We start from the raw sequence: 24646 nt of genomic DNA, 5'->3' as shown, positions 1-24646 counted from the left end.
CATTCGGCAGTAATACAAAAAAAACTACAAGACGCCGACGGATGAATCTATATACTTTATTAAACAAGATACTCCAGAACATTCGATATTTGAATTCCTTCGTTAGATAGGACCAAGACTTCAGCTAGAACAATAATTAAATACATTAGCAAAATCATGGAAATAAAGGAAAGGTAACAACAGATGAGATAAAAAAGTCAAACATACCACTAGGCAATTGACGTATACCGAGAAAGTGGACAGTAAAGGAAATAGAGATGGTTTCACACACCATTCTGAAGCACCACACACACACACACACACACACCGGGGTAGAGAGGAACGAGTACTCAAGGATTCATAATTGGTCGAAATTTCTCCGTGAGTTATGTAATGGAAAAGAAAATCTGATCATTTTTCACGTAGGAAGCAATATTAAGATTAAGATTAAGATTTGGGTGTTCACTTTTTGTCAGTTAGTATAATCGGAATCCATTCTATTTTTACATCGGTTTATTACGGTGACTGTATTCACTTCTCATATTTCTGAGTTGTATTTTTGAAGATTTGTTCAAGATATATCATAAAACAATTTTTATATTTTTCTTTGTTGTTGTTTGAGTTTCTGTTTTATATATAAAGAAAGTCGCAGTTATGGTAGTGGCAAATATGGAAGAAAAAATTGATGTTAGGGTTACAAAAGTAGCTTTTAGTAACCAGGAAACATGTTGGAAGAAACAAGAAGACAGTATTAAGAATTGAACAATGGGATAGAGAAGTCTAACAATGTATAATATGCTTATAAACAAAAAAAATCTCAATACAAAGAAAAATGATAGTGTACAAAGAAATTTACAAGGCAAATTCTCACATATAATTGCGATTGTTAAGTATTAACAGAAAAGAACAAGGGTTAAATTGAAGCACCAGAATTCATACACAAAAATTCATAGAAAGGAAACAACTAAGAATGTGGGATCACCAGCTTTCTGAATATTCATTTAGAAAGATGTGTTCTATCGAATAATTTCTAAAAATAAAGAATTAGGTTACAAAGGGACAACAATTGTTTTTCATCTACAACTGTAATTGATATTTTGAAGAATACTTGTGAATTTTCACTGTACATTACAAATAAATGTTTTTATCTGTAGTAACTGAAGCTTAGCCGTAAAAGAGTGTAAAATCACTATAAATAAAAATGGGGGAAAAGACCCAACGAGTGGTGACGCTGAACGAGTAAGTGTAAGACAAAAAGAATAAGAAAACTATGGAGATTTGATGGATTCGATGAGATCTCAGAGAAATCTTAGAAGTTACGGGTTTCGAGACATCGTAACCGATTTTTAACTGGTTCGTTGTCGACGAAACCTGCAATACCTAGGATCTACACAACAAATATCCTCACTTAATAATTATATTACCAGTATTAAGTTAAATAACCATCTGTACTCATTTTTTAGGGTTTTTTCTTACTATTCATATGAATAAAATTATTTTTATGGAAAATCTTAACAATTTCAATCCTAGTACTAATTTGAAAAACCATAACATACAAAATTCATTTTATTTTTAAAAAGGTACATAATCAAAAATTTCCTACTTATATATTTCGTAACAGAAATAATAATACAACAATTTTTCTCGTGAAGAACGGCATCTTAATCTATCGAATCTACCTTGAGTATTTTGCAAATATTTTGGCGTAGATTTCGACGCAAACTTGGAATGCATATTCTTTATTCTATTAATGGCTTTGCTAAGCGAGGGGCCAATTCTTCTCAGGATTTCCATCCCTTTCAAATTGTAGCAAAATATAACATATTAATTAAACTAGCAGAATTTACCATTCGGAAAAACACCCAAAATGGCTCCTTTGGTTTGATTATAAGTTTTCTTCTGAAATTTCCACCCCATTCATGTAATGTGGAAAGCGATAATACAGTTTTATTTTTTCTTGGCATGTACGAAACCTGAGTTTTATTTTTGTCAAAACATTTAGTACTCTTGCCTTTCGTACTTTAATAACTCTGGACGTATCTCTCTCTTATTTTTTCTTATTCTTCCTAAGATTATAAGTTTATATCACACTCATAAAAGTTCATCGGCAAGTCCCACCGAATTGCATCAATTGTCCATCGTAACATTTCTTTTGCTATCGTAAACAGATTTTGTCAGTTCTTTAACAAGATGATTTGCTACTGGTAGATCATCCGTTTTTGTTCCTTTGTCTAAATATGGACAGCCGTCAATTAAGTATTTCGATGAATAATCACATAGCAATACAATTAGATGGCTTTTTAGGCATATAAATTTCGAATGGACATCTACCACGAAATCCTTGGAGCTGCTTGTCTATGGTAAGATAAGATGATAGTGTTTACAACGTTCTGCAGGTATGAATGAAGATTTCAGATAGATCAACTTTTTTCCTCTCTTCTCTATCTCTTTATCATCAAATCTGAGACAATTAACTAAAAAGTAAGTTCAAACGTTCATAACACATGCAAGCTTTATAAAATGAGTCTGAGATGAGATGATTACCTCTTAGCATACTTCACACAATGACTCGTAATTTCTTTATTGGTGTGTTCGAGTATTTTATCGACCATGTCATCAAAAATGAAATGCAAGAGATGATCCTGAACAGTGATATACTCTTAAGCTTGTCCTAAGACAAATGAAGATGATATTTTACCGAACAACTGTCATTTTCTTGTGCAACGTTTTGTATTGATATGCGCGCCTCAGTAACATCTTTGACAAAATTACAAATTCCCTGTGTAGATGCACCTGGTAAATCATGGCGCGAAGGTACTTCAACTTCGTCAAGCCCACTGCTATCATGGTCATCTAAATCAGACTCTTCGACCTATCCAAATTATCTTCTTCCCGCTATTATCCACTGGTTCTGAAATACTTTCTTCCTCATTCATTATTCTTTGAACTTTTCTTTGCAACTCTAGTTTGACTAAAGGTATTCTGGCTGACAATTTATTGAAAGATTTGTTATTTCTCCAAAAATAATTTCTATTAAAAATTGACAGGGTGTTCATCTGAAACTATCATTCTCCAAGTATACACGTTAACGTAAAATCGATGATACTTTTCCAAAATCACTCAATTATACACCTTGACCAACGTTCACGTATAGGTCACGACCAGTCAGGAAGGCACTGAAAATCTCGAAATGGCCGGTTCGTCATTAGAACCAAAAATTTAGTGAAAATGACCAACCACGGTAAATTTAACGAATTAATAGTATTCTAGGGTCAATTAAGTTGAAGGAATTTAGAAATATATCATATAATACGTTCATGAATAATAGAAAATCTAATCAGATTAGTCCCGGACAGGTGTATTCGGACTAAATCAAATTATAGCATTTTTATCACGTTTTTAAGTCCCTATTTTGCCCTAGTTTGAGTTGGAACCATCAACACATCTGTACATATTAAAGATGGGTTCAAAATAGCAATTTGAACTAAAAAGCTCAACATCTGTTTCAGTGAAAGTCGCAAAAGAAATACTAAGCACTAAATAGGGGACCTTAAATCCATCAAACGCAACATTTCTAGTGACGAGGGGTGGGTTTATGAATCAAAATTGCCCATCAATCTAGCAAATGGCGCGAAAATTTATAAGAGAATTAGAACTAGTTGAAGTTTAAGCGTTTTATGAAGAAAGAAAACATATCTGAAAAATGAATATTTATCAACTTTTTGTCGAATTTGCGGTTTTAAATGTGTTTTATACCTTCTCTTTGTAGAGTTTAGTGTAATATTCTATTTAAAAAGATAGGATCAATAATATCATTTCTCTAATAAAGATAACAATGTTTTTTAGAGTATTGATCGTAGAACTTATCCAGTTACAACTCGTTCATGTTATATTACCATTTTCAATTACATAACTGACTACCATATAATATTAGAAAGGAAGGTTCAGGAAGGACTGAATTCAATCACGCATCGTTGTGTAGATGATTTAATGCTCTAAATAAATAAAAAATTCTAGATTTCAATATAAAAAAATCATATTATGTGATATGCTTAACCGTTGCTTTTTGAATAATTTCCACTGTAGATTCGATGGCTATATCATAATCATTGAATCGGATAATATCTTCATTCATATGTTTATTTGAATCTTTTTGAGAGGGGATTCAAATTTATAGAAAATACTTTAAATCATTTCTTCAAGTTCATATAAATCCGTTGAAGTATGTTTAATGGGTTGTTTGTATACTTGTTTCCATATTTCGTAAAAACAAACGGTGGCTTGGAATCTGTAGGAGACTACGAGTGGCATGGAAACGTGGGTTATTATATTCCAGGTAAGTATACCATAAAAATTCATTTGGTTCGGATGAAACGCAGATCGATTGTTTTTCACCCTATTAATGACCTGAAACGGAAGAAAAGTATATAAATTAGATGGGACAATGAAAGCTGAGCCTGTTTAAAAATAATATTTACTAAGTACAAGCTATTCAAACTACAAACAAATCAAAATATTATGTTGCGATTCAAACATTCTTAAATTTTGTGATGTGATTCCACCTTATATTAGTACGGTAAAAGTTGGTTTAGAATTTATGCGTCAAGAAACAAATCTGATATATAGTAGTAAGACAACTTTTGGCGAATTTCAGGTATTTCTTTTCAACAAATTTAGGTGTGGGCTACACTGTATATATTCACAAATACAAGATGTTTGGTGGGTCGAGTCAAAAAGATACAGTAGCTTATTGTTTGTCTGTGGCTTTAATCAAAAAATTATTAGTTCATTATTTATTATTACTGATAAATATATTCGATTTATTTCAGATTTTAGCACTATTTCCTTCATACAATTCGTACCAGTTGGAGAAATTTGAACTGTTAATTATTCAAACATCCCTAATTGAATAATATTTATTCACGTACATTCGTAATAATAGTAGCCTAGGAATAAAAAACTTGTTAATATTTTATTATCGCCTAAATTAAACAACAAGTGACCCCTTGCCAATTTAATTATCACTTTCCATAAATTTATATACGTGAAATAAGTGAGGTTGTTAACACTGAAGAAAAATATTCACTGGAATGTCTGTGCTATTCAAGATTAACATAAATGTGGAAAGCTAAAGTAATCAACCTCTTATTTGATGTGAGCAAAGTTCATAATTATTTCTTAGACCTGACTTGTACCTTTGAGAATAGTAAAAAATAAAATACTGATGAGGAAACCAAGCGGCAATCAAGGAATTGATGGCATTATTCTTAACGACTTTCTTCCACGTGGTGAAACAGTTGACATAAATTGCAACGAGTCATTCAAAGAAAAAGGCTTCAAATGTTTTGTGCAGGTGATGTGTGTGTTCTTTTTGTTCTTTGACACTATAACCCTGCATTTTTTAAGAAAAATTTATTGAGTTAATACTACAAAACCTTACAGTTCGTCTCAACTTAGTTACCGAATATTCAATTATGCAAACGATCCCACAACGTCCTCAGTATTATGAGCAATTAATCAAAATACAAAATTTCCTCAGGATGCTTTTTCTTTATGAACCGCTAACACACTCTTTTTCATATATTTTGTCGGTCATAGAATTTCCAGAAGGTCAAATGTGTGCTGAAGAACGACCTCGAGATATCGCCAAGTATATTAACAGTTTCGACTTTTTTTCATCCAGCTAATCGATATTTATATCCAAAGAGTTTTGCTAAATATGCTGATGTTTACCAAATAAATAAAATACAAACCGTTAAGAAAGCTGAATTTATTTTTTAATTACCAATTCATAAGAAACCGACCTTTGGAATATTGGTCATAACGATTTTTTCTACTAAGTACACAGAAATTTTGATTTGATTCAGATGAATATTGATGCTGACGTGATGGAAGACCTCCGCCATTTGGACTGTATTTATTCTAGACAAACCCAAATTGCTGTTGATTATAGTATATTGCTTTCTAATTGATCACATTTGTCAGACAAATCATTGAGAATATAATGGATACGTCAAATGAAACTCCATTTTGGAGTTGCTTCTAAAACTATACCTTACAACGTTTCATATGGATACAAAACTTCCTCAGGATGCTTTTTCTTTATGAACTGCTAACACACTCTTTTTCATATATTTTGGCAGTCATAGAATTTCCAGAAGGTCAAATGTGGCTGAAGAACGACCACGGGATATCGCCAACTGTATTAACAGTTTCGAGTTGAAGTTTTTTGTATATTTTGCAATACACTTCTTATTTTACTTTATCGACTTTCTGATAATAGTAACTCTAATTATAAAATATGTCTGGTTATCGATAATAATGCCCAAACCTTCAGCGGGCGAAATTATGGTGATTTTTGTTGATTTGTTGTTTCTATGAATGTTTGAGTGTCGATTTTTCAATTTTTCAGAAACACACTGTGTTTCTTTAGAATGTTGCTTACATATTTCTTATCGATTTCGAAATTTCTGCCAAATTTTCACTCTCTATTTCCTGTAAGCCGCTTTAACCAAAGCTTCTCTCTTCTTTTTTTGGTATTTTTTATCGGCTTTTCTACCTGGTTCTGTTTTCCTTTGAATTACGATTCAATACCTATCTCAACACGACGATAGATATCGAAAATTGTTTGTCTGGTTATTCCAATTCTTACAAAGTGATTAACCGCAAAGGAATTCTCCAGATGTTGATTTTAATCATAATTATTTGACGTCGCTCGTTTTCTGTTAGATTTTCGTTACTTGAAACTACAACAGAAACGTAATATTTGTACTTGGAAAATTTGAGAAAAAATTAATAATATTTCTAATCCTCTACTTCACTTGCTAAGCTATCTAAGAATGAACGGTTTTTCTGTCCCCACACTTTTATTAAATATATAATTCGCAGAAATATTGTTAATAAGTATTTTAAAAAATTTCTTCAAATTTTATATATTGTAAGCAACCTAGTTTACAATATTACTGTGGGCAGTGTTTTGTTCTTGATTTGTCGCTGGTGCTCATCTGTATTAGTTGGGTTTCTTCTTCAAATTTTCTTACTGAATTGCCCTTCTTCATTATTCTAATACCTTTGTTTCATCGTTGGAGGGATAATGCTACAATAAAGTCACTTTCAAAAAGTCACCAGTGTAGTCTTTACAAAATAACTGTTTACCCTGATCCTTCCTGCTAACAAATCTTGTATGTGCTAGGCACGAATCCGTGTTGCTGCGGATAGGTGGTTGAGTAAGTTTATGTACAATTATACACGCGAACGTGTTGTAGTTGCTAGTACTAAATTTATCACGTTCGATACAATCAAACAATGGAAATATTAACAAATTTGTCTAATGTAGAGTTGCTCTAAAATAATCTATACAAGTTCATATTTGTCTTGTCACACAGTGAATAATCTTGACATCTACAAACATCCTAAAAACTATGTTTAAACATATCTATTTGAATTTGATGCTAAATATTTTTTAGTAACTTTGTAAAAAAATCAGATATACAAGTTGATAATTTCCAACACGGTAGTAACTTTAATGATTCCTGGTATTGCTCAGCATATTAGGTTGCATTATATCCCATGATTTGTCTATTTTCATTCATGGATCATTCGATCGAGAAGCAATTTAAAGTTTCGAGAATTATATTGTAAACATTACATTCATGACAATACACGAGTGATCAATAATAGCCAGTGACCGTGAATTTAAAAACTCGTGGTATCATCGTACATGTCGTATTATCTATAGAGTGTTCGATGCAAAAAATACGAGAATGAGCGAATGACGTGAAAATAAAACAAAACTTCTCATATGACCTCTCGGTTCTCATTTATACGTGTTTAAAGAACTTATATTTAAGTATATTTTCTAAATCATACATTTGAACATTATGAGTTCTACACAACTATTTGAAGGTGAAGGGCGGCTCATGCCCAATGGTTGAAAACCCGTAACTTTTACAGGGACAACCTGTACAATCTAAAGATAGCCTGTATGGATTTTTCAATCGACTACCTTTTTCTTTAACTCGATAAAATGTATGGCTTAGGAAATTTTTAGATCGTTGTACATTTCAAGGGAACCGTTCGCCATAAAGAAACATTATGAAGAAAATCATCATAAATTGTAATTATTTATTGAAAATACTATCAAACATTTCTAATTGAACTGCATAGTTTCGAACATCGTGTTACTCACATAAGAAAAAGGAGAACATTCCTTGGAAGAGCATTCCAAGATTCTACCTTATACCGTCCCAATAGAAATTTATTCTAACGATCATTTCGTTCCGTTTGAACTGTACCGTAAAGATTTTCATCTGCCCATAAAGGCCAACATTTGTGCAACATAGTAAATCACGGGAATTAATAGAGCAGTTTCGTGTGGTGTAAACAGTACTTTTCCAGCAAATTTATTATAAACTCGTTGTTTATCTAAAAAAAACGAGCGTCTTGCTGGATAAATCTGTACTTCCATGGCATGCACTTTCTGGATGTGAACGAGGTGAAGAAGCTGCACCTTGAAAATCCTATGAATAGTTGTCGTCGATACGTTAAATTGTAGTGATATTTCAAGTATGTTAGTTAAGGGATCCGCATCAATTGCATCTAATGCATTTTGCTCTAGAGCTGATGTACGTCTTCTTTTTTTTTGGTTGGACACTTCCTAAAATATCATTTTCTAGAAAACTAGTTTACTTAATTCATGTAGAACAACTTTGCTTAAGCAACACTAACAAAATTTCTAATAGTTGGGTATCATTCCGCCTATGATCTTCGATACTATGTAGCACGAATGTTTATTTATATATTCATTATTTCTCCAACAAATGTTTAATTGTTCCGTAATTACTTTCAATAAATAATTACAATTTCTTCAGAACGCCACTTTATGGCAAACGGTTCCCTTGGTACAACGATCGAAAAGTCTACATATCTTCTAAGCCATACATTTTATCGAGTTAAGGAAAAAGGTAATCGATTGAGAAATCTATTCCTGCTATCTTTAGATTGTACAGGTTGTCCCTGTAAAAGTTACGGGCTTTCAACCATTGGGCATGAGCCGCCCTTGGCCTTCAAATAGTTGTGTAGAACTCATAATGTTCAAATGTGTGATTTAGAAAATATACTTAAATATAAGTTCTAATTTAGCAACTATAACTCAGAAACGAGGCGTAGTAGAAGAAAAATTTTTCATGTCACAGCAATATTTTCACGTTATCTTCTCATGTCCGATTTTTTTAAATCACGTCTCGGAACATCCTGAATGCCGTATGATTTTTCACCAGTTGCTTATAGTGTGGTATCTTATATTCTTGATAAACTGGTTATAAGTTTCATCATAGAGGTTCTGACTCTTTTGTTGATTTTACTTTCATAGAGAAATAATTTATGTCTACGCTAATAAAAAAATTGTTACTTCAGCTGGTTAGTTATTGAAAAGAGTAAGTAGTTTTGGTTTTTTTATTGTTACTGTCAAAAACATAGATAACGAATTGAAAAATGAGAAAAATCTTCTTATCCAAAGTATTTCTTTCTTGATGTTATCGAAACATTTGATATTTAAATATTAAAAGAAAGACAATAAAAGAACATCAATAGAGGGAGAATATATTGCTAACCAAAGTAAATTTTTTCTTCGAAAATATAGAGACAAATTATATATTTGAAGATGAAGCATAGATATATGCCAAAGAAAATAAATTAAGTTCTTGGTAGGACGATAAAATTAATTTTGGATTTTGTAACCCATTCATCCAGGTTAACGATATTTATATCAAAAGAGTTCTGCTAAATATGCTGATATTCAACAAATGAATAAAATACAAACAGTTAAGAAACTGAATTTATTTTTAAATTACCAATTCATAAGAAGCTGACCTTTGGAATATTAGTCATAACAATTATTTCTATTAAGTACACAAAAATTTTTATTTGGTTCAGATGAATATTGATGCTGGCGTGATGAAAGATCTCCGCCATTTGGACTGTATTTATTCTAAACAAACTCAAATTGCTCTTTGTTATAGTATATTACTTTCTCATCGACAACATTTATTAGACAAATCATTGATAATATATTGGATACGTCAAATCAAACCACACGGTGGAGCTGCTTCTAAAACTATTCCTTACAACGATTCATATGGATACAACTTTATATAGTTTCAAAGAAACAGAAATTTCTAACCAAATAATTAATAACGATATTAACATTTCACTAACCAAAGATTTAATGAAGAACCATTCTTCCATAAGAATCTATCTAACGACCACAATAATGAATATATAATTGATCTATCAGCTAGATATTAGAAGAACTTAGTAGAGACTATAGCAAGAAGATTTTTCACATCAAAAACTCTCAGAGTACCGTCAATGAATGGCTCTTAACTTATTTGGTGACTTATAGACTGTTTAATTTACTGTACTTATAGAGTAGATTCTATGAGTGAAATATTGAAGTTATATCTTTAAAAAATAACTTACCCACAAAGATACGTTGATTAGAAGTAAAAATGTTATCAGCTGCTTTCCGGGTTTTCTTCTTATTTGACATTCTGTAGCACATTGTCTACGCCACGCATCCAAAATAAATGCTGTTTGACAAAAGCTCTGAATTACGCCCATAAAAGGAGCTATGATTCTGCAATATATAATCTTTGTTTTATCAACATTTTTGTCCATTCTTATATTTTACAATAGTGTCATAGAGAGTTGGAACGGAATAAGGTTAAATCACTTCACCGAGAAGTCGGTGAAGTGAGAAAAATATACATCAAGAAAACAAATATTGTGAAAAGGACAAACTTGTAGCGAAAACCGATTTTGTATCTGATTAAACGTAAAAACAAACGTTTTAAAAGAAAATATGGAAAAAAATAATTAATAGAGAAAAATAATAAGAATGAGAATAAGAAGCAGAAGTTCACAAAGAAGCAGAAATACCCAGTTGAGTGTAGTATGGAGTAATGCTGCAGAAAAACGTATTTCAAGATCCACAGGAATTCTAAAATCCTTACAACATGACAAATGTAAAATTACTGATTTAATTGTTGATTATTTTCCTCCCAGGATAAAAAACACTTAGATAACATACAAATTTATTCAAATGGATTAGAGACCAGAATAATTGAAATAAGAAAAAATTAAACAAAATATACTGGATCCATAAGTAGGTCTGAAGGTAATGAGACATATCATCCATATTGTCTGGAACTGCGATATCAGTTATATATAGGAGTTGATGTTGATGGTATTCTCAATACTTATAAATCGTCAGCTTTTCTTAACGAATGTTTTTTACCCCGAATGGAAGAACTTCTTAATCCCAACAAACTGAAGCTACATATGTCATACATCAAAAGCAGCTAAAAAAATTGTTTCAGGACAATATTTCATTGTCAGAAGAAGTTACAAGCAATCTCATCACTCATAGAGACCTTGTCATTAAATAAAAAAGAATAGTGAGAGGAACTCCTTATAAGATAATTGAGCATTTAGAATTCATTCCACGAGAAATATGACAGCGCCAATGTTTCCACATTTTCGTCCAGAACGCGGTGCGTCGGTAACAGAGCCCGTTTTTAAGAATTTTTGGTACGTCTTCCACACCGTTGAACAATTTTGTAGCGGCAAATTTGGAAATTATTGTTGAAATTCGGTAAACATAATTTCCTATGCAGATATGACGTTACAAAAAAACTCTCTCCTGAAACATGAAGTTATTCATTATGAAAATGCATCTACTCGAAGAGCACACAGACACAAGTGTCTAAAGCTCGAGCATGCTTCGTTTTAATCTTTTTCAACAGCGTTTCCAGATTTATGAGCAATACTTGATTTTTCGAGTGTTGTCTGACCTCTCTATAACGACAATATACCATATCATTATCATAGTTTAATATGATATAATGCAATGGTAAACTTTCTTCAATATTTGTGAAATGTTGTTCGACCAAATAAATAAAGTAATTCACAAATGCTGGCGAAATACCCAATAAAAAGAGAGATGTGTATGAACAAAATTTCTGTGGATTTGTAGATTGTTGATTTGTAAAATGTGTTCGGTGGTTAAACGATATTTGGTACTCTATATCTAGAGATATTAGAGTTCTTTTTCCAAAATACGTTGACGTGCTCGCAGAATCTGCAACTCTACCATACCTATCGTCTTAAGGTGGTATTTGATGGGGCAATGACCAATCAGAAAACCGACGGTCAGTTAGTTGTTGTTTTTGATTTCACGAGAAGTTCCTCAGACTTCTTTTCTGATATAGCTAGAAATATTGTTGATTGTCTTAGAGGCCTGGAGTGTTTCTCCAGTGAGACTTCATAAATAGTAGAAATCTCCAACTCAAATAACTAGAAATAATTTCAGGTATTTTCAGGTGACAATTAAATCACAATAACTAGAAAAAAAATGCAGTAAAACCGAAGTATGAATATGAAGAAATACAACGTTGAGGAATCAAAGAGTCACAGATATCAGAAACTGAATACAGAAGATAAAGTATCTTAAAAATCTTGAAGAAAGGGATACAATCCGAATTCTATTGGAAAGAAATGACAATATCACATCTTAGGAAACTTGTTTAGTTGAATGAGATCAAATAATGATCGTACTTATTATAATTTCGTTTGTAAAAAATTCAATATATCAACATAAAATAAATTTACCTCATTTTTCCTTCTGTTCTGGTATATCCCATTAGAAATCCGCTCATTATTTGAAATATGAAATAAATGAACACGCCAAACTGTGTCACTAACAAAAGTAAATGTTCCAGTTGAAGTTCTATTCTAAATTGACTTATTTTCATATCTCTCAACCGTATCGTACACATTATTGTAACAACAGTCGACGTGACGAAAATTATCGCTTCCCAAGTACTCATCTAAAACAATATTCTTATTACTATTTTTAGTTTTTGCCCTGTGATATATTCATTCGATATTGATTTACTCTATATGTAGCTGAAGCAATCGATGTTATCACAAATTTTGCGTAACATCGGGATTAGTACTCCGCCTACACTTAACTAACTTCTAATAATTAACTTATGACTAACACTTATATGATTTATTTAAATTTCTCGTTTACTTCCTGTTTCATTCTGTTCACTATGACAATTGATTATAAACTAACTAAACTGCGCCAAACAAGCTCGTTTCTATATCCAAATGAAATTCTCAAAAGTTGCAGAAAATAAAGAAACAAAACAAATAAATAAATAGACCTTCCTAGGAGTCTATAAAAGAGTGAGAAATAGAACAACCAACACAATAAAAGAACTGAAAAAAACATACTGGGAAAATTTCTCAGTGGAAATGGAACATGATTTGTATGGAGGCCAGAAAAAAATATGGAACATGATACGAAAAAGGAAGAAACCAATCAACGAGGAGGTAGTGATAAATGTTATAAATCAGGAAACATGGGCAGCACATTTTGAGATCCTATATGATAACAACGGAAGCAGGGACGAAGAAGAAGTCGCAAACCCGCCATCCCCAAACGAACAGGAAGAAACCATCACATTAGAAGAAGTACAAACAACCATAAAGAAACTAAAGAATAGAAAATCACCAGGTACAGACAATATCCCAAATGAACTACTGAAGAACGGGGGCCCAGAAATCGAAAAAGAATTAATAAAACTGTACAATAAAATAGAAAGAACTGGAGTAATACCCGAAGAATGGAGAACTAGTATAACTATACTATATATAGTATACTATATATACAAGAAAGGTTTAAAATCAGATCCGAAGAATTACAGAGGCATAACGCTATTATTAAAGTTATTTACCAAGATACTTGCAAATAAGATAACTGCTAAGATAGGCATCTCAGAAGAGCAACAAGGCTTCCGCCCAAACAGATCCACTATAGACGCAATATTTATATTACGCCAGTTGATAGAGAAATCCATAGAATACAATAAACCCATGTACACATGTTTCGTAGATCTAAAGCAAGCATTCGATAGAGTAAAACTCAACGATGTAATCCACCGACTAAACCAAAAAGGCGTCAAGAAGCATTATACAAATCTAGTAAGGCAACTTAACATCAACACCAAAACAAGAATAAAAACAGACTGTGGGCTAACAAGAGAACTCAAAGTCTCATCCGGCATAAGACAGGGAGATAGCCTTAGCCCATGCCTTTTCAACGTAATAATGGACCAAATAATTGAGAGCGTAAACGAAGTTAATGCAGGATTCGAAATGAATAACCGTCGCCTGAGAATCCTTTGCTACGCAGATGACGCTATACTTATAGCTGAAAATGAAGACGATCTACAACGCCTCCTTCATAAATTTAACCTGACGGCACAGAGACTTAACATGCAAATCTCATGCGAGAAAACACAAAGCATGGTAATATCCAAAGACCCAATAAGATGCAAGTTGGTAGTAAATGAGCGCATCATAGAGCAAGTAATGAACTTCAACTACTTGGGCGTAGAAACAACGAGCAGCAGAAACATAACGGACGAGGTAGATAAGCAGATCAAGAAAGCAACTAGAATATCGGGATATTTACGGGACATTATATGGAGAAATAAACATATGAGCATAGAAAGTAAGACGCGAATCTACAAGACCTGTATCAGACCCATACTAACCTATGCCGCAGAAACAAGGGCAGACACAACACAAACAAAGAGAAAAATGGGAACAGCAGAGATGAAGATATTACGAACAATAAAGGGTACCACACTCCACGATAGAATACCCAACACAGATTCCTTAAGAGAACTGGGAGTACAAGATGTCGTTAGATGGGTAAGAGCAAGACGTCCCTGTTTTTTTTTTCGAGTACTTCTGGCGAACAAATGCTGGTGTACCATAGCTCTAATGCAACGGGGAGACAAATCTAGTTATTCCGAAAAACAGGCGACCATTTGCTTCGGAATGCGATCTTATAGATGTCTTTTAGAGTACAGTGATTACATGTTTGAGCATTTCTTTGCACCAACAGTCAAATGTTCATGCAATATTGAGTGTATGCAAGTAGAACTGATGCTCAAGTACGCTTCAATCTCACGGTATGTCACATGATGATCTTACAATATCAGTTGACGGCCAGCATCGATTTATTCTGCCACAATTAGCGAAAAGTGAAAACGATTGAATTGGGAAAACACCAAAAATCGAAGCGAGTTGATCGGCACACTGCTGTTAATTTAATCCACGTCGAATGTTATAGAACATCATCACACGTACAGTTGCCGTACGATTTAATTATATTTTTTGACCAAGACGAAAGTTTCAAGTAACTCAAATAGCACTCGCATGACACGTTATGAGTACGTCCACTATTAAAAATGTCAAACTTTATGATGGCAGAAGGGTACTCATTAACTTCTTCTATTTACTCAATCACTTCTTGTTATTTCTGTTTATCCATTTGTTATATCTATTAGTTTAACCTTACTTCCTATTGCATCTGTGTTCCGTTTACATTCAAACGGTTTCTCATATGTAACTTTTTGCTCTTTTTATCAACATTGTTTTCAACTTTTTATCTCTATATTTCGTATTCATTGAAAGTTTTCAATGTTTTGTCTCTTGAATAGCTCTACCAAGCTTCTTTTTTATTATAATTTTCATGTTTTTATTGTGTCATTCCACGAGATTCAGATCCGCAATAGGATTGCAAGATAGCAATGGAATATAATAAGTATAGTGCGATAAACGCTTATTTATAATTTCAATTTCCCTTTTGTATCGATCGTAGCAGTGACTGTTTACATATCATTTTGATTTTTCCTTGCTCCCTTGTTAATTTTACTCTCATCGTAAATTTATCATTGAGTTCCAGTGCAATAATTATTTATTAATAACTGAAAAGTCAGTTTTACTCTCATGTAAATAAACACGTGTGGTGAGCTCCCACTAACAATGGCTGTTATCGTACCTGTACATATTTTACTTAACATTTTTTGAAAATAGTTTTAAATCAAAACCGAAACATGTACGTGTTTAATAAATATACCTTTTCTTTTATTGTGAAAGGTAAGTCAAATAATAAGCAAACGACTACAATATTGAGTTACTGTTTCTCACAAATAAGTATTTTAACTTGATTTATTTACAGGTTATATGTACATTCAGCATTGCCAACAAGAATTAAAGGGACCAATTTGAGTCGTCGAACAATCAAATCTCATGCATATTAGAGCACGAACATCAGGCGAACAAAACAATGCAGATGTGCGTGTGAGACAATTAGAACGGGAAGAAACGCGTAGATTAATAGTAAACAAACGTAAAGGAATTGACTTACAATGGCAACAAGTTCTTCGAGAAATAACATCAGATTTATTTCTTCTACTAGCATTCCAGTATCAACCTGATGTAGAATATTAGGCTCATTTCAAAGTGATTATTGGATAACTATATGTGGCATATTTTCGCGCAATTAATAGTGAAAATATGAATAATTATTTTTAATGTCTAGACAGCTATCAAGAATTTTAATTTGAAATATATTCGTTACTTTAATAAAAAATAATTTATTAATCTAAACAAAGCTTACTTCCATTGTCTATATAACGCTTTCGATTATAAGTACATCTCTATACACTTGTAGTAAGTTAGTATTTTTTATTGAACAAGAAAAATATTTCGTAGATATAATTTATATGGCAGAGCAACGTTTGCCGGTTCAGCTAGTTATTATTTAAAAAATAATTTATGATGATTTACCTGTAATAAAGCAACATCACTCGTATGTGGTATGAGCTCGAAAAACAAAATAAGGCTGATGATTGTCGCAGCTAGTACCAATATTCCACTGAACAGCCCTCTTTGTGTTTGAGCGCAATCGACTGAAAATTGATTTTGACTCCTGCCATAAATTACGTTAGAACCACTTTGTCTTGATATTTCGGTTGAAAGGTCTCTAGAAGCTTCTGAAAATTAGATTCAAAAGGTAAACAAAATTTAGGTTTTCCGTGTACCCTCAAATCAAAATAGAAGTTAAAAGCTAAAACAAATGTTGCTGATAGGCCCTATTCAATATGCACTTCGATAAAGTTAATTATATTGTATTAAATGAGATTATTCGAATATTGTAGTACACGTCCATTTTAGAATGGGAGAAAATGAGTGGAAGTGGAAGATTTGAAATATAATTTGGTCACAAATTTACATCAATTAGTCCATATTTATACATGTTTATGTTAGAAATAATAAATTTTTGAACACAGACAAAACAGAGAGGGCATTACACTGTTAATTATCACTTCTCGTAACATCCAGTGCATATACGGGAGCAATTTGTGATAAAATCACTCGAAATAAGAATATTATTTATTCAATTCAAAGCACGTATGTAGAGTGTATCTATTTCTACTTAGAGAACTATAAAAAGTAATAACGAGTCCTAAGTTCAAAACTGATATGTCGCAGCAAGTTTTTATAAAGCGCTTTCAATACCCATTTACACAAAAAAATAGTTCACATATTAATAATAGCTACAGTGAGGAATCAAAGTTCCCCTCAATAACCTGAACGTCTAGAAACGTTCAGATTAAAAAATGAAAAAAATACTTAGTCTGGCTTCGACTTTTGACAATGGGAGCTCTCAGTGCTGCGTTGATTACAACTATAAATGTTTGAGAATACTTTCCTGATATTTAGTAGGGATTTATAGAATAAATTATACTGTAGGGAGGAAATTACAGCTTTTTTGACAGCATCCCGCATTTCGTACGCCACACGTTTCTAACTATCCACACGTTTTCCTGGATAGCTCCGTCTTTCAATTTTTTTTTAATTTCTTCCTTTCAAGTCATCGTCTTCTTCTATTCTGAGGTTGATACATCAATGCTATCTTCGGCCATCTGTTTTGCTCCATGCTCATCACATGTCTATACCAGAGCAGTTGATTAGTCTGTATTCTCTCTGAAGTCGTGTATCTTCATTCCGTATATGCTGTTCTGAATATCCTCCACGATCTTCTTAAGTAGTGACGTTTCCACATCTTCTTAAACAAACATTAAAATATGTTCCGCTATGAGTTTGTGTAATTTTTTCTTACCTCAGCAATAAGTTCAGAGTTTGTGTATGTTTTTGTATTATTCTATTTCTTATATCGTCTTTTGTTGTTCCATCTTCCGAAATAATGCTTCCTAGGTATTGTCTACATTGTCTAACCCTATTTATTTGAAATTCGGAGTCTTGTGTGATTCCTACCGGCAGATATTTTGTTTTTGACATATTCATATTCAAATCCCATTTTGTATATTCGTCCTCCAACTTTCTCAAGCATATAATCTATATCGTCCTCTTCGTAAGCTATAATAACTTGATAGTTGAGCGAAAAAATAGTTCCCATTCTTACATTTCAGGGTTTCCTGAATGTTTATTTTAAATTATGTTGGTGGTTAACTGCACCCTTGTCTCAAACCTTTTGAATACGAAAATGATTTCGATAGGGTATTGACTAAACCTTTTGACTTTCTGTATGAGTTCTGAATAGCTCGAACTTAAACATTGCTGGGGTCAGATTTCATCAATATATCAAAAAACGTTTTCAACGGCACCGTGTCGCTCAAATTCTGGCGTTACGTTTCTCTAGTATTTGCTGTATGTATTATCAATACATGAACATCCCGCACGAAAACCGTTCTATTGTATTTTTGGAGTTTACTCCTTAAGAATCGATTTGCATATATAAGGGGCCCGGTATGAGAAAAATGTGAGGAGTAAAATCTATCGATGAATGACCTCGTTACGTTTTTTGGTGCGCACCCTATGCTGCGCAACTTTCTAATTTGTCAGTGTCATTGCTCTTTTTATTATAAATGTCAATAATTAATGTTGTTATTGTGAAGTTTTAATTTTATCATTGTGTTCCGCTAAAGTGAACTGAAAGTATTTTCAAATAACTATGGCAGAAAGAGGTGTAGATGATATTGCCGGAACATCTAACAAACACGTGGTTGCAAGGTACGTTATAATTCATGTATTATATAATTATATGTAGTTCATATAAATATATATTTGAAAACAACACATAAAATTAGATAATCAACCCAATATGAATCATCGAGCGCATCCACATAAAATAGAAAATTTCTAGCCTAACCAAAAATTAATTTTTTTGTTGATGTCTATAAATTCTTCCACGTTGTTATGATTTATTTTATAAATAATTTTTAAATATTAACAACTGTACTGAGTGGCGATTTTAATGTCGATTTTAACAAAGATGATGGATTGACATTAATAAAATTTTTAAAATCTGAATTTAGACATTGTTTTTGATAGAGCAATGGGTACAACGAGGTATGGTACAACCATTGATGCGGTATTTTCAAGATTCGTGAACCACGTATCTACGAACATCCATGTGTCTTACTTTAGTTACCATAAACCACTTGTCACTGTAATTAATAATGCAGACAATGTTGATTTAATTAATATTAAAAAAAAAATGATAATAGTCTTATAATAATAATTACATAATTTATCAACATTCCTAATTATATATTTATACACATCTGAAATTGACTATTGTAAAAAGTTTAATGTAAAATATTTCGTCGATTAGTTATAATAAATGTATATGAAATGAATAAATTGAATAAATATATATTTATATATGTATATTATTTTCATTAATTAACAATTTTACCCTTTTATACAGTATCAATATTTTTTAAGTTAAATAAACTCTTTTTGCGTCTGGTTAGACTATCGAACTTAAGGAGTAAACTCCAGTCGTGCGTCGGAGCTGACACACACAATTTTTTTTCAATACTTTGCCATACAACCTTTCCAACCAACCATATTTTCGGTCCATGTTTCACCAGCTTAATGGGAATATTTGCGTTTCCAGCTCTTTTCATTTTTTGTTGTAAAGCTTTCCGAATTTAGCGTTTCTACTTCTTGGTTATTAATTTTGATATCATAATAAGTAATTCAAACTATGTTCTCTTTTCCATCTGCAGTTGTTCTTAATGATCCTTCCATTTACTTATGTCTATTGGATTAAAAATTATATTGTTGTTTTTTTCCTTTCTCGTGTTTCTTATTGTTTTCCACGTCATTGCTACCTTCTTTTCACCAATACAATTACCAATCTCTTCACATTTCGTTTCTCATGTTTTATTTTTACTTTTTATGACTTCTTTTCTCAATTATTTGTTCCAGTATATATACTGTTTTCTGTCGTCTGATTTATATGAATTAAGGTATATACTTTAAGCTTTCTTTTTCTTTTGTATTGGCTCTTTTATTGTTTTTATTTGACATTCCTGATTTTTTGTATTCTATGTCTCTTGGTATCCTAGAGATTCTTCATCAGCTTCCTGCATGTATCTCTTTATCTGTCCGTACAAATGTTCTGCTCTCGCATTTTGTGTTCTATAATTTATTAGCTAATCTAACTTTATAAAGGAATTGAGTTGATTCTTGTTTCAGGCAGTCTAGATTATATTTAGTTTCATTTAATTTACCTTGTTGGATCCACTTCTCTTCTAACTCTTCTATACTCAACTACTACATTTGCCGTAACTACATGGTTATCTGTTCCACATTCTAATACACGATACACTCTTATGTTTGTTATGTTTAATTGTCAGTGCTGCTTTTGTAGTAAGAAATTATATGTACCAAACTAACGCGACATAATCAATGTTCAATAAAGATTTGCGAGGTGGGCTTAAAGCAATGAAGTTATAATCTATTGCAGGGGTGCTCAAACTTGAACTGCTGGCGATCTACATCAATATTTTTAGACTACTTACGATCGACTCTGAGAGGCTAACTAAAGAGTGGCTTTGGATGCTGAAGCGTGGCACTGCATGTCCTCAGCATACTTTTCATAAGATGGTACGTAACCACTGAGTGCTAATCGCAAGCATGATGACATATGATCGTCAGTTAGTCGATTGCGATATTTTGACTTAATTATCTTCATTTCAGAAAATGCAGACTCGCACAAGTAAGTTGCCGTCAGTTGAAGGGCGATTTGCCTTAGATTCGGATATTTATCTTCAGATATAAAACACCAGAAATTTGTATCAGATTCTGTAGCTTTGAGATGTATATCTGATATAATCTGCACCAACTCATTTTGAACAGAACATGAGTTCATATTAAACTGACTTGCTATTTCAGTAGCTAATTCCTCAATGTTTTCACATGAAAAAGGATAACTCATAAATGATGCTATATTTTCCAATTTACTGCAATCATATAAACGCATTTCGAATTGTCCCAAAATATTTGATAATTCAGCCTCATACGTATCATAATTGAACTGAGGAATCATTGCTTTCAAAGACGGAAAATGTTTCAGATCCTTTCTTTTCAGTTGATCTATCATAAGTTGCAATTTACTTTTGAATGCGTTTACTGCTCCAAGTTAACGATGTTTAAGTGCATTGTGATGTCAGTCAAAAATGCCAAATCAGTCAGCCATTTTTCGTTTTTCAAAATCTGAGTGTCATCACCTCTTTCGCCTAGAAAAGCTGTTATTTCGGGCAATAATTCTTGAAACCTTTGTAGGAACTTTCCGCGACTCAACCACCTGACGTCTGTGTGAAGAACTAAATCAGTGTGTTCCACTGACTCCCTATCTTCCAACTGCAACTGAAAGAGCCGCCGTTGCAAGCTACGTGCACGGATGGAATTCACAATTTATGTTGCAATGCCCATAATTTCCTCCGTGTTTAAAACTTTGGAACACAAAACTTGTTGATGTATAATGCAATGGAATGAAAAAAATGAAGGGAATTCTTCATTAGCTCGACACAATGCCACAAAACCGTTTTTGTTTCCAGTTATTGCTGGTGCTCCATCGGTTGTAATGCACACTAATTTATATATTGGTAGCTCGTAGTTTTTTACAAAATTAAAGAAAACTTCATATATATCTTTGCCACGGGTCTTCCTCTTCAGAGGAATGATTGTCTAAAATTATTCCTTAGGCGACGTGTCATTGAATACCATCCGAATAAAAATACACAGCTGGGCAGTGTCTGTCATATCGGTGGATTCGTCGAACTGTAAAGAAAAGTATGTACATTCCATGATATCATGTTTTAGTTTATCTGCGATGTACTGACTCATGACTTCAATACGCTTTTTGACAGTCGGACGAGATAACTGAAGTTCTCTAATAGCAGACATGATTTCTGTTTCATTTTTAAAATCTCCAAATAAAGTCTCACCCGCTTCAATAAATGCTTCCTTCACCACCGATCCATCTTCGAATGGTTTCTTGTGTTTCGCCAATATATGAGATATTTTAAATGACGCGATCGTAGCAGCTTTTGATTGTTTGGCTGGTCTTGTGAACATGGTTTGTTCTTTTTTCAAACAAGATATAAAATCACTTATTTTTCGTTTTCTTAATTCACTCTGTGGCGGAAAATCCTTTTGATAGTTTTTATGAACCGTTTTATGATGCCTCTCTAAGTTACCACGCTTAGGTATTGCAACTGACGCACGACAAATAACACAAATGCACTTATCCTTCACCATACGAAAGAAAAATTCTTCCTCCCAATCCTTATTAAAATGATACGTTTTAGATTTCCTCACTGCACTCATTTTCCACTATTTAATAATAAACTTTGTATCGACGTAGTATCGCTATCAAGTTACAATTCAGAATGACTCCAATTCATGCAGGCGCAACATTTATATCGGCGTGAAAGAAAGTCTCGAATGTTCCCGTCAAACGCGCTGCCCGAAACTAGACAGTACAGTCTAGTCTAGAAACAACGCGGGTTTTCTTTGACAAGTGCCGCGCGTTCCTTTGATAAAGCCGCCTTTTGCCGCAAGCAGTGTTATTTTATTACGTAATACATTTTTGTAGTTTAGTTACCTACCTACTTATTATAATTTTTTTTCTTCTCGAGATCTACTCAAAAAGCACTCGCGATCGACTGGTCGATCGCTATTGACCGTTTGAGCACCCCTGATCTATAGTTACTTTATTTATTGGAGATAATGCGTTAAATGAAACGTAAATTCTTGAATAATATATTTTTACTCTAACAGAGGTTGTTGATGGATGGACAGAATGTCACAAAACGGTTCAAAAACCAGACTGTAATCCCTGTGTAGAAGTTGAAGTGTGAATAGAAATACGTTAATATGGATAGTATAATAATAATTATCTAAATAATTGGAAATACAAATTACCTACCTTTGTTTTGTGAAGTGCTGTTCTTCCACATCAGCAATAAAATCATCGTACATAATAGATTATATTCCACGGCACACGAAGCTAGATGGGGTTCGATTCTTTGTAAAATAGGCGATATAATACGTATTTTCAAACAATGATTATATTGATCGTTTTTAATTTGCACTATTTGTAAAATTCTACTATTTTTTTCTTCTACAAGTGAAGTGGTTGAATTATTATTGTCGAGTTTGTGCTTGGTTAAAATAGATTCCCATAAATCGTGAACAGTTTCTTCTGTTAAAACTTGGAACCAATCACTGACGTTTGTCGCTATCAGATGCATAAGTCCAAATTTTGCTATAAGTTGGCTCTTCTGCACTGCTAAAAACTTTGGTTGAAGATGGTGAATATAGTTATCTAATATACGAGGACTGGCTATTGAATAACGAGACTGCGCGTCTAGAGGGCGCCCTAGATGGGTGGGGTAAAAAACGAGAAGTGCGTTTGAAACGAACGTGTTTTTTTCTTGTGCCGAAAATCATCAATCACAAAATTTCCCGTTAAATTGAAAAAACTCCGTCTGAGTGCAATAAATTGTTGCAAGAAGCCTATGGGAACAATTATCTATCTCGTGCGTATGTTTTTGAGTGGTGTATGCGCTTTAGAGAAGGTCGAAAGAGCACTAAAGATGACCAGCGCCTAGGTCGCCTTGTGACTGCTTCAACTCCGAAAACAGTGACCAAAATCAACCAAATTGTGCGTGCAGATCGTCGAATGTGCATCCAGATAATTACCGAAGCTGTGAACGCCATAAAGAAACGGTTAGAATTTTACACGAAGAATTACACATGACAAAAGTTTGTGCGAAGTTGGTGCCAAAAAATCTTATTCCTGACCAAAAGCTCTTGCGTCAACGGGTCTGCTCAGATTTTCTTGAAAGGTTGGAAAGATTAGAAAAAGATCTGCTTTGAAAAGGACCCGATTTGAGTCGATGGAAGCGGTAAAACAAAAAACGGCAGAGCTCCTAAAGGCGTAGATTTGTTGGTGAGGTTATTAAAATGAAATGGGATTCTATGAATTTGATAATAAAATCATACTTACATTGCTAAATGAGAAAATGAAGAGCATTTGTAATAAAATAAAAGCTACTCGTGTTGCTGGCTTGACGGCTCTTAAAATCGATGCACAATTTCCATTAGAATCGTATTCAAAATACTCTCCAAATCTCAATGTTGCGTAAATCAATGAACCAACTCCAAAACCTGAAAAGTCGGAACATCCTTCTTAAATAGAATTGTAAAAAACATTGATGTGGTTATCTTTCTTGATATATTGTTTCAATATACATTATACTCATAATTTGTCGAGAAATGACTCACGCTGCCCAAAATTTGTGTTGATATATTTGAAATTTTGTTGATATACTAATTGTATTTGCAAATTGTGGACATTTCGCACTGTAGACTCGTTCAATGACCTCTTTGTGTAAAAAGAGTTCCAATGAACTTCTAATAA

General features: G+C 32.8%; 1 protein-coding gene across 1 annotated transcript in view; it reads right to left on the bottom strand.

The window, feature by feature from the left end:
* Nucleotides 1–3953: 3953 nt before the first annotated feature.
* Nucleotides 3954–24646, bottom strand: part of LOC130446558 (proton channel OtopLc-like) — a 31117-nt gene continuing 10424 nt past the window's right edge. Inside the window, exons 5-10 of the mRNA XM_056782892.1 lie at nt 24233–24393; nt 23150–23519; nt 16690–16895; nt 12649–12866; nt 10459–10615; nt 3954–4386 (exon numbers count right to left, since the gene is read on the bottom strand). Of these exons, the coding sequence (XP_056638870.1) occupies nt 4165–4386; nt 10459–10615; nt 12649–12866; nt 16690–16895; nt 23150–23519; nt 24233–24393 (1334 nt within the window). The 3' untranslated portion in view covers nt 3954–4164. The remainder of the gene's footprint in view (nt 4387–10458; nt 10616–12648; nt 12867–16689; nt 16896–23149; nt 23520–24232; nt 24394–24646) is intronic.

Source organism: Diorhabda sublineata, chromosome 7 (genome assembly GCF_026230105.1).
Source record: "Diorhabda sublineata isolate icDioSubl1.1 chromosome 7, icDioSubl1.1, whole genome shotgun sequence".
Lineage (NCBI taxonomy): Eukaryota > Metazoa > Arthropoda > Insecta > Coleoptera > Chrysomelidae > Diorhabda > Diorhabda sublineata.
This window is presented reverse-complemented; position numbering and strand designations above follow the sequence as displayed.